This window comes from Eretmochelys imbricata, chromosome 1 (assembly GCF_965152235.1).
Source record: "Eretmochelys imbricata isolate rEreImb1 chromosome 1, rEreImb1.hap1, whole genome shotgun sequence".
In the NCBI taxonomy this organism is placed as follows: Eukaryota; Metazoa; Chordata; order Testudines; family Cheloniidae; genus Eretmochelys; species Eretmochelys imbricata.
Window position 1 is genome coordinate 262,864,962 of NC_135572.1, and position 18,296 is coordinate 262,883,257.

At 42.3% G+C, this 18,296-nt stretch overlaps 1 protein-coding gene across 3 annotated transcripts in view; it reads right to left on the reverse strand.

Moving 5' to 3' along the window:
• LARGE1 (LARGE xylosyl- and glucuronyltransferase 1) overlaps positions 1-18,296 on the reverse strand; it is a 363,903-nt gene that overhangs the window by 79,674 nt on the left and 265,933 nt on the right. For all 3 annotated transcript variants that reach the window (XM_077829159.1, XM_077829168.1, XM_077829178.1), the window contains one exon: positions 14,686-14,790. In XM_077829159.1, the coding sequence (XP_077685285.1) occupies positions 14,686-14,790 (105 nt within the window). The remainder of the gene's footprint in view (positions 1-14,685; positions 14,791-18,296) is intronic.

Here is an 18,296-nt window from a genome sequence, read left to right on the forward strand (position 1 = left end):
AGTGCTGAAGCATTAAAAATGTTGTAAAAAATGCCAAAGTTTTCAGAAATATTAAAGAACTCTTCCTTCTCTGTGACAGTGAAAAATGGGATGGTCAGTGGTTGTTACTGTGACGTTGCACCCCATAGTGCATTATGGGAATATGTTTATGAATGTATATATGACATCCCTGGAATATGTTTTATGCTACGTATGCCATTTAACATATCTCTGTAAAGGTTATGATCTACTGAATATATTCATCCTATTTGTATACATGTGTCATTTTTGTATTCAAAGTTATGAATATTGGCTGTGTACTTGCTTGGTTTTAAGTAGCCTTAGTAAAGCATTTGGTCAGCTTCTTGAGAAAGGAATATGCAAATTAAGTGCCCAATCAAGAAACACTTAACGAATAATGGATCTTGGAAGACTCCAATCCACAAAAGAAGTCTTCCTGAAGACATTCAAGATAGCATGTGAGCAATGGCTGCTGCCTGTAAAAACTGAGTCATGCACGGACATGTGACTTGCCCATGTGACTCCAAAACTCCACCTTGGAGCTGGACTTTGCACAGGAGAGAGGAGGGGGCCTCCACCCTCAAGAGAAAGTCTATTTAAGTGACTGGGAGACCCCTCAATTTTGTCTTCAGCTGGCTCAAGAGCTAGCCTCTCCACCCCCAAAGGATACCTGAAAGAAACTGGAACAAAGGACAGTAACCACGGGGATGTGAGTGATTGCTGGACCCAGACTAGAAGGAGGCTAGTCTGTAAAAGAATCTTACTGGAACATCTCTGAGGGTGAGGTTTCATCTGTAATCACTTTCTTACTGTATTAAGCATAGATTTATGTGTTTTATTTTATTTTGTTTGGTAATTTACTTTGTTCTGTCTGTTACTATTTAGAACCACTTAAATTCTACTTTTTGTATTTAATAAAATCACTTTTTACTTATTAATTATCCCAGAGTCTGTTTTAATACCTGGGCAGAGGGGGCGGGCGCAAACAGCTGTTGATCTCTCTCTATCAGTGCTATAGAGGGTGAACAATTTATGAGTTTACCCTACATAAACTTTATACAGGGTAAAACAGATTTAGTTGGGGTTTGGACCTCATTGGGAGTTGGGCATCTGAGTGTTGGAGACAGGAACACTTCTTAAGCCATTTTCAGTTAAGCCTGCAGCTTTTAGGGGACGTGGTTCATTCCTGAGTCTGTGTTTGCAGCAGGCAAGTGTGTCTGGCTCAAACAAAGCAAGTTTCTGGAGTCCCAAGCTGGCAGGGAAAATAGGTTAGAAGTAGTCTCAGCACATCAGTTGGCAGTTCCCAAGGAGGTTTCTGTGATCCAACCCGTTACAGTTACATTGCAGGAGGTTACACTTCTTCCCCAAAATAAAGAATTAAGAGATTCAGCTCATCAAGCAACTTGATTGGCTGGGCATTCATAAAGGCTTTACGATGAGAGAGAAATCCTGCTTAAAAGTAGCTACATAGTTTCATAAATTATAAAGTCAGAAGAGACCATTGTGATTATCTAGTCTGACCTCCAGTACTGTATATCATAGGCCATAGAACTTCCCTGAATTAATTCTTATTTGAAGTACAGAAGATCTTTTAGGGAAAAATACTCCAATCTTGATTTAAAAATTGCAGGTGATGGAGAATCCACCACAACAGTTGGTAAATTATTCCAATGGTTAATTACTTTCACTGTTAAAAGAATTTCTTCTTGCTTCTAGACTGAATTTGTTTAGCTTCAACTTCCAGCCACTGGATTGTGCTATACCCTTCTCTGATAGCTTGAAGACCCCCCTGTTATCAAATTTCTGCTCCCCATACAGGTATTTATAAGAGGTGACTTGTTCACAGTCTAATTTTCTCTTTGTTAAGCTAAACAGGTTGAGCTTCTTGGGTCTATCACTATAAGGCATGTTTTTCAATTCTTTAACCACTCTCATAGTTCTTTTCTGAATCCTTTCCAATTTATCAAAATCCTTCTTGAATCGTGGATACCAGAACTGGACACAGTATTCTAACAGCTATCACACTAGTGCTATATACAGAGGTAATATAACCTCCCTACTCCTATTCAGTATTCCCCTGTTTATACATCCAAGGATCACATTAGCCCTTTTGGCCATAGTGTCACACTGGAACCTCATGTTCAGCTGATTATCCACCATGAACCCCAAGTACTTTTTAGAGTCACTGCCTCTCAGGATAGAGTCCCCCTATCCTGTAAGTACGGCCTGCATTCTTTGTTCCTAGATGCATAACTTTACATTTGGGCATACTGAAATGCATAAATGTTGAATGAATTACTGGAATCCTCCAGAAAGCCAGAGAAACTGGGCATTATGTGGCTGGCTTTCACAGGGTTTTATGGGGAACAACAAACAACCTCCTAATCCAGGAGCAGTGCAGACTCTCCAAGGTCCTATGCGTGGGCTCCCAGCCTCTGAACTTGCTCCCTTATGCACAGACTTATTTGAAGCTAGGGATCTGATGCAGAGTCCACTTCCCCAATGCATATGTAGTGAAGAGGATCCCTGATTCACCAGTTCCACTCATGTGCCCTTCGCTTACAAGTTCAATGGGGCTGCCACAGTGACTTGAACTCAAAACCAATGAGTTGATTTCATAAGTGGAGAAAAATTTGGGGCAGATTTGAAGCTGGTACAAATCAGCTTAGCTCTACTGAAGTCAATGGACATCCACGTACCTCAGTTGAGGACCTGACCCACTGTGGTGGGTTCTTTTTAAAATTTCCCCAGTATGTGACAAAAGATGAAAATTAACTGGGAAGGTTGTTCTTGACTGCACTGTCCTTCCAAAAATGTCATATTTAATGTGGGGTGAAATGTCACTGATTTAATAAATTTTACACTCTAGGTTAAGTGAGGGGGAAATAACCACACATAGCAGAGGTAGGTCATTATCCCAGTTGGCTTCTAATAATAACAACAGACCACAGTATTAATTGGAGGGATGGGCACAGTGTCTGAGAGCTGGTCACAGCCTTCCTTGGCTGGGTGCTCAGTTAGTATTTTACGAAAACGAAGGTGTGGGGGGAAAAATGAGCCAAGTTGGCTAAACAGACTTTTCAGTATTTCTTTTCTTATTTGGAGAGGTTTGTGTGTGTGTGTGTGTGTATATGTGTGTGTGTGCGTGCACGCTTAATGAAACATTGTACAGTATCTGTAGTTTTTCTGTTAATCAGAATGGATAATTCATGCAATGCATCAGGTTCAGGAGAAAAAGAAATGCAGTAGGGGAGGGATACAACATGAAAACATTATCTTTAGAGGTTTTTTTTTTAAAAAACAGAGTATTTCCCCCAACTTCTACTACCCACCTGTTTTGAACTCTGGTGGTTCAGATAAAATGGGACCCAGATATGAACCAAACCTTTTGCAAAACCAAAACCACCTCCGATTCTGCCCATCTCTAGTTAAATTTAACCTTTTAAACAGCATTTTAGTTGCTTATTATCGGTTTGTTATTTGGTTGCTTTATAAAATGTTTGTAAGGCAGTGATCCCCAAACTTTTCAGGGTCATGTCCCCCTAACCCTCGTCCGCCCCGCCTCCCAGGGCCTGGATGCGGACAGGAGTAAGGGGGCCAAGGAGGCACAGCTAGGGGCAGGGGCGGGGCTGGCAGCCAGGACTCTGGGTGCGGAGCCAGCAGCCAGGACCCCAGGAGCAGAGCCCTCGACAGGGGCTGACAGCTGGGGCTGGGGCCAGGAGCAGAGCTGGGTGGCGCTACCTCCCCACTCCCCCCCCATGGGGGTTGGCCTGGGCCCCAGCTGTGCTCCCCCCGAATGTTCCTCCGTGCCCCCCAAGGGGGGTGCCCCCCACAGTTTGTGGACCTCTGTTCCAAGGGCTTGTTTACATAGCACTTTATGGCAAGCTAGGGTGTGGATCTACAGCACACCACACCAGCTTGCTACACAGTAACGTCCCCTGTGGACACTGCTATAGCACATTGAAAATCCTGGAGTGTGGCTTGACGTATGTGCACCAAATTGGTGCATTGTCGATTCACTCCCTGGCTTGCCATACAGTTATTTGCCTCGCAGACAAGGATTGTACATTACCACCAAGCAAATGGTATTTTCTAATGCAGCGGTTTTCAGTCTGGGTCCTCAAGGCCACTCATGACTGCAATCCACCCATTCACACAATCCTTTCCATTATAATAAAAGTTGGGTTCACAGCAGAAATACATAGCTGGTTTTGTGTGAGGAGTCGGTTTGTGGGCTTCTGCCTGGAGCCTTTTCTGGCTGCTAGGTGGATGGCTGCAAGTGGGGATGCTTCTTTCTTCACCATCCCCTGTTGGCACAGCATTGAGACTGGGGATAATACATGTTGACAGGATGTTGAGACCAACTATATAGACTCTTGAACCTATTGTGGTTGCTGGGAGATGGTGGGCCTCAGCCTGCCCATAGTTAAAGGCACTCCCTCTCATCTGAGCGGGAGGGGGACAGTGTATCAAGGCCACAAATAAATACTGGGAACAATAAATGAAAAAAACAGGGATGGGTGTGACAGTCATAAGGTGAAAATCAGGTAACCAGAAGGGGCCACCGAGCAGAGAACCCCTGACAGTGCCCACTGCTCCTCAAAGGCATTGAAGGAATCAGTGGACATTGCCCAGAGGAATGCTGCTCAGGGGTGTGACTTCACATGATCAGAAACAGACCCCACGGTCACAGAACGCCCTCTTGTCTAGCTTCCTCCTCCTGATGTGATGGATGGCCATCAGTCTACCAAGAGTTCTCATAAGTCTGTGGGGCCACAGATGGGGTAAGAGTAGAGCAGGAACTGTGTGGAGAATTGCAGCCAGAACCTCAGTAAGAGGTTCTGGAGGACCAGGAAGAGGGGTTGTAGTCTGACACATAGACGTGTGCCAGGGTCTCTCTATCGCTGCAGAAATGACAGGTGCCAGGGGAGTTAGTGAACTGTGTCATATACATGCCCGTGACCTCAACTCCATGGAGGAGCTAACAACTGATATCCCTAGTGAGCCATGGAACCAAAGTGGAATACAGGCTGGCCCAGAGGTACAGCCTCTTGAAGTGCTTGGAACTGTGTTCTGTGCAGGAAGAGGAGGAGGGGAGGGCTGAGGAACTGAATCTGGAATGGTTTTGGGTAGGAAAGGGTCAGAGCAGAGAAAGCAGGGGAGGGGAAAGGACTGAAGTGCTCCTTCTGAGACTCAGCACTGCCTATTTTGCAGATTTTTTTCTCCCTCACCACCTCAACTAGAAAGAAACTCAGTGGGTTCCCCATCATGACATACTTCTGGGTAGCACCCCACATGCTGAGAAGTCCTGCACTAATTGTTGGAGAGGCAAAATGGAGTCTAACCTGGACTCTTGCCACTTCCTGCTAGGTGAACTTGGGCAAGTTACACAATCTCTCTGTTTCCCCAGCTATAAAAAGAAGATATAATTATTTAATTGCCTTTGTAAAGCACTCTGAGAACCTGGGATAAAAGATGCTCTGTAAGAGAGAAGTTTTGTTGTTGTTAAGATATATTTGTAAGGGATTCTTCTTCTGTATTCCAGAGGTTTTTTTTGTGTGATTAGGCACTAGGATAGCTCTACTCATTTTTCTGCATAATTCTTTCTTCATCTAAGCTTAATGTACTACAGAGGGACCCCCTATAATAGAGAGAGGGCAGCTCAGAATGCTGGACAACTGACTCATAAGTCTCTCTTGTTCATACTAATTACTCAAGAGCTGGCTCTAAAAAGCCAAAAATACTATACTTCAAAATGACCTAAGCGGGTTGGAAAGAAGTTTAGGGTTTTTTTTTTTTTGCATAACTTAAATTTATGGTGCATATGTATGTCTATGTATTTTACATTACACACATCTAAAATATTATGGCTAGATTCTGATCTCAGTAAAACCACTTTAAAGTAGGGCCAACTTCATCAACTTTAATTGAGTTACTCCATATTTACACCAGTATTATTAAAATTATCTATGTCACAGATTTTTCATCACAGGTTCCTTGGGAGATGAAGCTAATGAGTGCTCCAATAAAGCCAGGTGTTGTTCTAAAGAAGGCAATTATAACAAGGCTTGATGGAGTTAATTGCCAAGGAGCAGTGGCTGTATCTCAGAGAATGCGATGAACAGTGGACCAATTCATTCACAATCATGCCATTATTTCCTGGATAGGCCTCAAACTGGATATACCATTTTTAGAAATGAAATACACATTGATCTGCATTTCTGAAATGTCAAGCGTGTTGTAAACTAGTTCACAGGACATCAAATGCTTTAGAAACTGAGAAGGGGAGACTGGAAAGGGAGCCGCTCTTAATCTGCAGCCAGTTTTTAGATATTTTATTTTTAAGTGCAAGCTGTAGATTACAGAGAGAACGAGACACAGGGAACTGGTCATTAAAAAGCAAAATTACTATTTCAGTGTTCCACTGATGACACAAATAGATTGAGCTTTCTGCTCAAGGCTGAGTGCATTAATGCCTTGACAGAATTACTTACAAAATCACTTACAAAATCACTACTTAAACTGCACACACATTACCCAGATTTTTCATAAACCAGAGTTAATGCAGTTGTGTAAAACAGAATGTATGGGTGTAAAAATGTTACACACAGACTACAAGACTCCCCAAATAAGAAGACAGCCAGGGAAAAATCTAGCACAAAAGTCTGAGGAGCTACTACGATATGAAATTGATTAAATAGACATGATGTTATCTTTTTTCTTGGCACTAGTGTTTGACCTCATTCTTCCTCTATATTTTTCACCATATAAAGCACATTTTCAGCTGTTTTCAAAGGATCCTCTGCTCATGGTCAAGCCTAATGAAAATTCCTGTGGGGCCAGTACCCGTAGTAGCTAATGGTTTGTGTAACAGGAGGTGTGCACGTTGCACTGGCTTTCAGAGAGGGTGTGGATAAACTTAGTGAAATTGTCTAGAATGAGTCCCTTTACATGTTGTATAGCTTAGGGTTCTGTGACCAACTAGTTCTCAAACCTTTTTACTCTGTAGAACATCCCTTGAGAGATTCACTCCTGAATTACCTCCTCTCCTAAACATCCACTGCTTGGTTTTCAAAATACTCCTCCCTACAGACCACTAGGAAAGGCTCTAATTGTGGTCAACATCCACAGGCTACAGTCTGAGAATCAGTGCTGTAACTAGATTGCTCAGGTTGATTTCTGGGTCTTATGGGAAAACAAATGATGGTAGGTTAGCTATTTTTCTTTATGCCAGGTCTGTGCTGGATTAAGTAGTGGTATCCACAAGAGTTGATCCTGAGGATTGATGACCACCAGAAACTTCCACCAAAGTCATTGGGAGTTACAAATGCTCAGAATCTCTCAGGAATCACACCAAATACTTGTTTTTTTTCCAATATGATCAAGGCCCTATCCTGCAAACATGCATATGCAATATTGTAGACAATAATAGTTGCACTGAGCAGATTGGAACACTCATGTAATCAAAGTTAAGCACATGTACATTTGCAGGATCAGGACCTTAGACAGCTCCATTTCTGAATGGTTTATATACATTATAATTCTTTGCTGTCCTTGGTAATTTATTTGTTGCATTGAAGACACACAGTACGACTCCTGGCAGGCCCAAAATGTGATATAACATTATTTTATATACACAATCTGCTCTGCAAGAGGTCTTATTTGTTATTAAGAATTATACAATCTCCATGCAAGTCTATATAATTCTTCATGTATGTTTCCCACTTCAAATACATCTTTCAGTGGTCTTTTCTCAGTCAAAGAGTGAAAAAATAGACCAATGTCAGCAGTCCAACACTCATGAAATACACAAATAATAAACCAGTGTGCACATGTAGTCCATTAATCACTGTGTGCTGTGCTTGCCTTTCTATGCCCAATCCACAGATATGGTCTATTACAGCTCTGAGTTTGAGAGTCTGGCTCTTTAGTTCAAGCTGTAGCAACTCCTGCTTTTTTAGCTCAGAAGGTCCTTGTTTCAGTCCACAGTGAGTCAGCCAAGAAGGTGGCCATCACATAATGGGGGCAAGTCTGCGATTCAAAATGCCGTGGGTCTCAGATGCTGAGAATGGAATTTCTCTGTTGAGAGGTAGAATGTAATCTCACTGGTCAGTATATGTTACATGTTCCTTTCTGTGCCCAACCCATGGAGGCTATCAGTTTTTTATACAGCCTAGCTCTGTAGGTCAAGCTGTAGAGTCTCCTGCTTCTAGCTCAGATGGCCCCCCTGGTAAATCTGTAGTAAAGATTCAGATGGCAGTTGTCACATAGACATGATGCAGGAAAGGAAATTTTTTGGGGTGCAAACATTTCAGTATCAAGTTTCCAGGGGATAGGATATAACATACCACAATTAACTGCAGGGAATTATTATTTTTCCAATGAAAAATGATTTTTCAAATTAAGAAAACTCTCAGGCTCTCCTTCAAATTTTTCTGTGTAAATAAATGGCCTCTGTTCTTTAAATGCCAATCCTTTCTTCATTTTAACCCGTTCCTCCTTGTTCTGTTTGGCATTAGTTCACATAGTCTCTCTGCTCCCGTTAGCATTTCATATGCCGTACTGGGATGGGTGTCCCCAAAGAAAGGACTCCTGTGCTGTGGCATGATAGGGGAGGGATTACAAGCTGTGCTGCCAACAGTGGGCATTGTTGTAAATAGGCAAAACTCTCTCAGGCTCTGAAAGCACAATACGAAAAATATCACGTGGCATAATTTTGTTTGAACCATTCTACAACTCCATTTGAAGACTTGGGGTCCGATCCTCAGCTGCTGTACATTGGTCTACTGCCACTAGAATTAAAGAGCTAGGGGTGATTTACACAAGCTGAGTATCTGGCCTGAAGTCACTACAATGAAATCACCAGAAACTGCTTTTAAAAAGTGTTTTCCACCATTCGGGAAAGTATAACATAGACAGACCTATAAGTCAAATAAATTACCAGGCCCTGAGAGTTTACACCCCAGAGTCTTAAAAGAAAAGAAGAGAGATTAGAGAAGCCTTCACTTTTATGTTCAGAATTTCTTGTGACACCATCATAGGACCTAATCACATTAGCCACGCCATCAGGGGCTCGTTCACCTGAACATCTACCAATCTGAGATATGCCATCATGTGCCAGCAATGCCCCTCTGCCATGTACATTGGCCAGACTGGACAGTCTCTATGCAAAAGAATAAATGGACACAAATCTGACATCAGGAATCATAACATTCAAAAACCGGTAGGAAAACACTTCAACCTCTCTGGCCACTCAGTAAAAGATTTAAAGATGGCAATTTTGCAACAGAAAAGCTTCAAAAACAGACTCCAATGAGAAACTGCTGAGCTTGAATTAATATGCAAACGAGATACCACTAACTTGGGTTTGAACAGAGACTGGGAGTGGCTGGGTCATTACACATATTGCATCTATTTCCCCATGTTAAGTATCCTCCTCACATCTTCTTGTCAACTGTCTAAATGGGCCATCTTGATTATCACTACAAAAGTTTTTTTTTCTCCTGCTGATAATAGCTCATCTTACTGAATTAGCCTCTTACTCCACCTTTTCATGTTCTCTGTATGTATATTGTGATACAGCATGGCCAGAGGGCAGCAGAAGAGTGTTAGAATGGAGTCTTATTCCCTGTAGAGGAAAGAAAGTTTGCTATAAATTAAATTAAAGCACCTGAAGCCAATTCAAGCACCTGAAGCCAGTCACATGGTAAAAACCCCCAGCTTCGATCAGACAGGAGGAGGAGTTGAAGCGGAGTGGATTGGTGTTGGAGCAGAGAGTAGTTTGGAGGAGTTGAAGCAGAGTGGATTGGTGTTGGAGCAGAGAGCAGTTTGGAGGGAAGCAGAGGAGAGTTTGGAGAAGTGCTGCGGTGGGCTAAGAAGACCAAGACCCTAGGTAAAGGGAAACCTGGTTTCTGAAGAGGGAGGGCAGGAAGCCCCACAAGCTGAAGGGCAGGAGAGGGAAGTAGCCTAGGGGAAGGATCCTATAGTTCTAGTGGTTTACTGCTATCTGTAGGGCCCCTGGGCTAGGACCTGAAGTAGAGGGCGGGCCTGGGTCCCTCCCTCTCCACTCCCCTCCTCTAGGACACTAGTGGGGCAGTTGATACCCCAGTTCAGGGGCAAGAAACGGTGCCCTGAACCCCCACCCAAGAAGAGAAAGCGCGAGACCCATCATAGTAGTGCCAGCAATTTGCCACTATATATCTATCTATCTTACTATATGTTCCATTCTATGCATCCGATGAAGTGGGCTGTAGCCACGAAAGCTTATGCTCAAATAAACTTGTTAGTCTCTAAGGTGCCACAAGTACTCCTGTTCTTTTTGAAAAGATAGTTTCCTGAGGACTCGGAAGACCATTATTCCAGAAAAGAATGACAAGGCTGTAGAGAACAATTCTAGAGCGATCAGCGCAACATTGGTAGAGGGAAAAAGCCCAGAAAAGATTTATGCAGAGCCTATAGTAGTTGGGGAAACACTTTCAAAAGCGCAGTTTAATTAGAGACAGCCAGCATGGATTTAAAAGAGGGAAAGTTTGTTTTAACTAACAACATACTGGGGTCCTTCAAGTATTACTGACAAACCTACATGGACTATCTGGACATTTTGCCTGGGCACATAGGAGTGGGGTTGTTCATTTGCAGATGTGATTCAAAGAGCAAGTGAGCAAGGAGTGAAAAGTGAAGTCAATATCCTGTGTTGGTAGTGATGGAGCATATCTAAAACACAAAGACACGTGGAAAGCAGCTATGGTGTAAAAAACCTAGAGGTGAGTGACAGATGAGAGCAAAGTAAATACAAACTTGCCAGTGTAACGTGGTGGCAAAAATCTCTTGCCACAAATCTGAAATGAGGCTGTATATTCTGCAGGGCTATAACAAAAAAATGAATGGGTAGAAAAGAATACAAATCTCAGGAAGTGATACTGGTGCTGTACAAGATGCTGGTGAGATGCTAACTAGAACACTGCACTCAATCAGTCTGAATATTGGCGATTTGGTCCTTTGCTTTTAACTTCATTAGTTTGGGCTGGATTATTCCCTCACACTAAATGACTGTGCAAGGTAGTAGGGCTCCCACCGTGTAACTCTCTGCAAGGCTACATTAACCTTGCCTGGCTTATGGGTCTGGGCTTGACAGGACAGAGCAGGAGCCATGCATGCAACACTCCCACTGCAAGAAATTGGGCGGGCAGGGGGGAAATGGCTGGGCACGTTGGGGGAAGTATACTGAACCCTTAATAGGGCTGTAGCAAAGCACTCCCACCAGAACAAGAAGGGAGCAGGGGAAAAATTATGCCTCTGAAGCCTTATTTACACAAACATTTAGTCCATGGCAAGCTGCGGCGTGACTTTACCCCACACTAGCCTGCTGCATGCTAACTTCCCATATGGATCCTGCTGATGTGCTCTTTGTTCCACTTGGCTTTGACGCAGAGGTGCACTAAGGAACTCTTAGCATGCATCAGCAGGGTTCACAAAGACTCTTACTATGGGGTACATTTACACCCCAGCTTGCCGCAAACTGAATGTTTGTGTCGACAAGCTCTGAGACACAATTCCCCCTACCGGAGTGGCTTAGCTAAACATAGCTCCTCACACAGGCTCTGGCTTAAAGGTTCACGCTGGCTCTTAGTTTAAAGGCAGGATATTAATGTGAGACTGTTGCGCTAGTTTAAATATGGCTTCGCTAGCCACTTACAAAACGGGTTAGAATAGTTCTCTCTAGCTTATATTCAATACCTCTATTTATCTAGTCAACACTTTAGGATTTGCTCTTTTCCTACTCTCCTTCAGCACTCTGCTAATTATTCAAAGAGCTGGGCCCTCCACTTCCCCTTCCCTGCTCACTGTTTTTCAGTGCAGCATTTTGCTAATACTTCTCATCTCTCTTTGGCCACTTCCTTCAGAATTCTGGATCCCTCTTGGCCCTAGAACTGTGTTATGGGTCAGCTGTTTTAATTTACTTATCACATAACAGATAAGGCTCTGATTTCCTTCAGTATTTCTTCTTCCTCTGCGGAGATTTATGCCTCTGGTCTCTTCTAGGAATATTGAGGCAAACAATGGATTTAATTTTTACATTTTTTACAGCTATTTATGCTAATTCTGTCAATAATCCATCTTCGCTATCTCCGAGATTGCAATGTCTCACTTAATGACCTCTTGTTGCATGTGCTTGAAAAAGGTCTTTCCATTTATTGTAATCTCCTATGTAATCTTCCTTTCACTCTCCACCTTTTGGTTTTCTCTCTTCTTTTTTTTTAAACTCTCATGAGCTGTAAAGGGCTGAGTTTTAATGGATCTGTCAGGAATGACTGAAAAATGGGTCTCTGAGCAGACTAAAATCTATGGGAAAGATTATGCACGGACGTGTAACAATGTATGTATATAGTTCTGTCAAGAATTACCCTATGTAACGCATGCAAAGTACTATACACATTCAATTATTTTAGCTTCAACCAAGACAGAATTTAGTAATGTACTAAAGTTTCTTTGTAAAAGTACCAATCTGTTTGGATTGGCGCCTTGTGCCGAGATAGAATAAAGTTACACAGCTCTCCAAGTAACAGGAGCTGATCAAATCAATTTTAAGATCCTGGGTGTGGGTCATTGTTGTGCTACTCTAGTTTTATCCTGGTGAAATGGAGTCCAGACAATGTCAAACTGAAGTAACTCAGTGACGATCAAGGCCTTCTATGTCCACTTGTGCCTCAAAGCTCAAATGGAAAATACATACAAAAATGAGGAGAGAGAGGATGGTTATATGAATGATAGCCACCTTTCAGAGGAACAAAAAGTGTTGCATGGCGATGTGGCATTGAAAAGGAAATTTTTTTTTTTTTTTTTTTTTTTTTTACATTCTGCAAGGTAATGGTAGGCCGTGGGACACACCTGTGAAAATCGGCATTCTGTCAGGTAGTTTAGGATGGGTGTTAGTCCTACTGTTTGCTCCTCAACTCTGGGGAATTCAGAACCACGAACTCCCTTCCAACAATTTAGTAAATGATATCCAAGAAAAATCTTACATCCTTAGGCTATGCCTACACTGTGAGGTAAGAGTGTGAATCTCAGCTCACGTACACAGACTCACGCGAGCTCATCTGAACTAACGAATATAAATAGGAGTGTAGGCAGGGCAGTCTGGGCGGCGGCCCAGTTAAGCCGTGCCAACTACATACCTACAGGGTTCAGGCAGGTTTGCGCTTGGCATGGCTAATCTGTGCTACTGCTGCTGGCCGTACTATCAGGGCTAAGCTGCTACTTACACTTGCAGTAGCTCGATATTTATGTGTAAGGAACTGGAAATCACATCCCTAGCTCATCGTGTAGATGAAGCCTTACCCAGAAGTCTGTTCAATCTTGTATAGGTTAGGTGCACATTCTCATTAGAATAAATACAGACCTAAACGAGATGCTTTGTGGAGGCTGAAGTTCCCCAATACCATCATGATTTCCGGTTGATCGTACACAGCAGCGTAGGATATGAATGACTGAACTGCTTCAGCGCAGTGCAAACCTATGGAACCCTTTTTTAAAAAGGGGACTCAATTTAATACAGCCCAATGTATTTTTGTGAAGCAAAGCCCAGTTACAATGAAGAATTGTTTGATGTAGAGTTATTTAAATGGACACATCTTTTTTTAAATGGAGCCTTCACCAGCTGTTCCGGCCTTTTATTACAAATGCAGAAGGAACATAATTCACCACCCTAGCACATAAAATCTGAAATAGAAGTGATTTAGATGCATGTGTGCGTTCTTTATACACCTGGTATGTTTTCCTCACATTTCAAACACAAATCAGTGGGAAAACTTGTCTCTCCTGTTATAATAAACTCTGTGATATAGTGCATTTTCTCCCCTCAGAGCAAGCAGAAATTGACGATCAGAGGTTTGCATTTTACTAGGACAATTATGGGCCTATTGCTGTTCTGGAGGAATTACATTTTTCTCACTCTGAAATTTTGTGGTGCCATTTACCTCCAGTGACTGGAAATGAGCCTTTGCTCCAATTCCTTTCCTCATGCTGGGCCCAGACATGCATCTGGGGCACATTGTCAAGAGTGCTGTGTGTAGTGGCGATGGAATGATGGGGTGTCATCCCATTCAAGAGCTCTGCCCCTCCCAAAATAGGTCACGTAGCCTCCCCAGGAACTGCACAGGCACCTGCAGTTGTAACATTAACATATTCCTCAGTAAAAAGAACAGGAGGACTTGTGGCACCTTAGACTAACAAATTCATTTGAGCATTAGCTTTCGTGAGCTACAGCTCACTTTTCTTTTTGCGGATACAGACTAACACAGCTGCTACTCTGAAACATGTTCCTCAGTGTAACATATAGGGCAACACCATAATTGCAGCTACGAAATGAACCATAAAGCATCAGTTTCTGATGCAAATTCTTGCAGCATAATGGGAAGGAAAGGGTGAATGGCTGTATCTGACACCCCCTACGTTCAACACAAAGTCTATGCTAACCCCAACCCCTCATTGATTTGTCTTTATCCATCTGTTGTCTCTTGTCTTATACTTAGATTGGAAGCTCTGTGATACAGGGACCATCTTTTTGACCTCTGTTTGTACAGCACCTAGCACAATGGAATAATGGTTCATGACTAGGGCTCCTAAGAGCTGCAGTAATACAAAATAAATAATAGCAATAACTCACAGAAACATCTTAGGGCCTACCTGTGTTGTAACCCCTCCCAAGAGCTGGCCAGGGACGATGATTCTTCCAAAGGTTGCCCAGATACCAGTCACTCTGGTTCTCCACTAAGCCAAGAACCTGCTGGCCTGAAAACAAGCAACATGCAAACAGATCATTAAACAAAAGACAATTAGTTTATGGGAATCAAGTACAAAACCTGGAGTAGGGCAGGCAGTGGAAACAGAGCCCAGCAGTTCTGATGCTCCCTTCTTTCACATGTTATGAAGATGGGTAATCACCTAACTAAAAACAGGAACATCCTAGTAGTGCAAGCTCATCATGGCTCATTTCTCTCCTTTCTCTCCTGGCTAGTCTGAGTAGCTAAACACTATGGAAATCTTTGTCACACTGACAAAATTATATATCAACCAGGCAAATCTGAATGCTGCCTGATTTTGGCATACCGTGCTGGAGAATCCTTCCTATGAGAAAGACAGGATTAGTACCAGGATACTCTAATATGATGGTCTGTTTATACTTTGATGATAATTTAATTGGAAAATGGGTCTGATATAGAAAATTATTTCCTCTTGCCATTTTTTCCCCTTTAATTTCAGCATTTTCTCTGGCAGAGCAACAGAGGAAATTCCTTTTGCTCTAGCAAATGATGGTTTTGAAGGTTTTAGCTAAAAGAGAAAGTTGCACAGATTTAACTGAGGGCTTGTCTCCACGATGGGGTAATGCACACTCCGGGGGTGTGATTTCTAAAGCACACTAATGTGCCGAGAATTCACTGGTCTGCACAGACCCTGCTGGTGCGCACTTAAAGTACTCTAGTGCACTTTAACATAGTACCATTTGAAACAGTACTGTGTGAAAGTGGACTTCACTAGGGAACTTTTAGTGCACACCAACAGGGTGTACATGGATCATTAATGTGCCCTGAGAAATGCTGTATAAAATGGGAGTAAGAAAAGTGACTGTAACAGTTCTTTTGGAAGGAGGGGGAAATTTAATTTGTAACCAGGAAAAGAAAAGGGTGACAATGTTTCAGGGTATGTCTGCACTATAGCTGGGAGATGCAACTCACAGCACTAGCTCAGCTAATAAAGAGCAGTGTGGATACTGGGGCACAGGTGGTGGCTTGGGCTAGCCACCTGACTCCTAGCCTGCCTGACCCCTTGGGTCTGGGCTCAGGTGGCTAGCTTGAGCTGCCACCTGTGCCACAATGTCCAGACTGCTATTTTCAATGGAATAGCTCAAGCTAGCACGAGTCTGCTGCCCACACTGGGAATCACACCTCCCAGCTGCAATGCAGACATACCCTCAGTGGATAGGCCCCCTCAGGGAGATTGTGGTGGACAACAGCTGAATGACTGAGACTGGAAACTATATTACCACCTTTTCTAGATACTATATAAACACCATGCTCTGAAAGGTGAGAACATGGTTTCAAACCTCAAGTCCCAACTACCCTAGCAAAACTGTCATGTTGCCAGTTACAATACACTAGTACCCAGAGATTGGTCAAACATGATATAGCTAGTATGGGACCAAATCAGCATCACCAAAAGGTGTTAGAGCCAGATGAAGACACTGTTTTGAGGGAAGAAATGGTGAGCAGCATGATTCATTAAAATTCATAAACACATGGGATGAAGCCTGTTCAGATTAGGTGATCACAATGGTCCCTTCTGGCCTCATAATCTATAAAACACTGATATCTAGAGTAGTGCATGTGAGTTTTTTTCCAGACCATCTTATAAGGGGTGGCTTGAAATAATAAAATTAATAATAATAATATTATATTATATAACAAAACAAAAATGTATATTATGGGAACATTGTATTAATCATGACATGGTTTGTCATCACCTTGACCAATCTACTTGTGTCGGGTTCCCTCCCCACTCTGAAACTCTAGGGTACAGATGAGGGGTCCCGCAGGAAAGACCCCCTAAGCTTATTTTTACCAGCTTAGGTTAAACTTTCCCAAGGCACAAATTTCACCTTTTTCCTTGAACAATATGCTGCCACCACCAAGTGATTTAGACAAAGAACAGGGAAAGGACCACTTGGAGTTCCTATTTCCCCAAAATATCCCCCCAAGCCCTTACACCCCCTTTCTTGGGGAGGCTTGAGAATAAGCAAGATGAGCAGAAACCAGCCTTGGATTTTTAAGACCCAAAAAGCCCAATTAGATTCTTAAACACAACTTTATTAGAAGAACAAAAAAAGATAAGAGAACAACTCTGTAAGATCAGAATGGAAGATAATCTTACAGGCAGCCAGATTCAAAACATAGAGAATCCCTCTAGGCAAAACCTTAAGTTGCAAAAAGACACATTTCCTCCAGCACAGCAAATTTCACAAGCCAAAAGAGAGAAAACCTAACACATTTTCTAGCTAGGATTTCTTACTAACTTTACAGGAGTTGGAGGGCTTGCATCCTTGATCTGTTCCCGGCAAAGGTATCCCGCAGACAGACACAAGCCTTTTCCCCCCCCCCCTCCAGATTTGAAAGTATCTTGTCCCCTCATTGGTCATTTTGGGTCAGGTGCCAGCCAGGTTAACTGAGCTTCTTAACCCTTTACAGGTAAAAAGACTTTGCCTCTGGCCAGGAGGGATTTTGTAACACTGTATACAGAAAGGTGGTTACCCTTCCCTTTATATTTATGACAACTTGTGTGGTCTTTCTTTTTCCATTCCTGTTTGTTCATCTTTTTAGAATGTGAGCAATTTCTGGCAAGGACCATTTCTTCAAAGGCAGTACATCAAGGATGCTACTGAAAGTTAATAATAATAGTTCTGTGAGGAGGGCATGGCAAGTCAGAGGAGGAGGTCAAAAAGCAGATGTGTATGGTTTAGAGGTTGAGTGAAAAGACAAGCACTGTCTCCTTTCAAAAGAAAAAAATATCCATCTGGAGGACTACATGGCTAACACCTGTTGATTCAGGGCTGGAAGGCTAACTGTTCCTTATAAACACCACTCCATTAGAGACAGAGTAGAGTAAATCAAAAGAGAAAACTATTAGTAAAGGATGAGAAAACCAGAGAAGAAAATTCAGGGACAGCCCAACTGGAACTGAATGTCACAGGTGATAAGAACTGAGTGACCCTGCCCATATTCTAATAGTGCATTTCACAACTCAGCAGTTAGCAGATGCTGCTCAGGATTGTACTTCTCACATAAAAAGAAATGCTAGAATCCCATCTGAAATAAACAGATATTTAAATTCCTCTCCATGGAACATCAGTCTGCTTTCATTATTTTATCCCTATGCATTACCAAACACAAGTCACAGGGTTCAGTGTTCAAACTGATTTATAATAAGTAATGCACAAACCTTGTTGCTGGTTAATGGATTTGCTCTCCCACCTACTGATCCCAACTCTCTATTTTGAAAGATATTCTTATCCCTCAGCTAGTTTGTCCCCAGACAAAGAGAGAGGGGAAGGCTTAGAAAATAATCTTTGGTTGTATCCATTTATTTTATTTATTTATTTAATTTTCCACTCAAAATAAGGGGAGAACATGAAAAAAAGACTAAATGAACAGGAAGGGATCCAGAGAGGGAAAAGAAGAGCAACAGGTTGGTTTCCAGCTGCTAGGAATTAAAATTTTCTAAAAAGTTAAATCAAATCTTTTCCT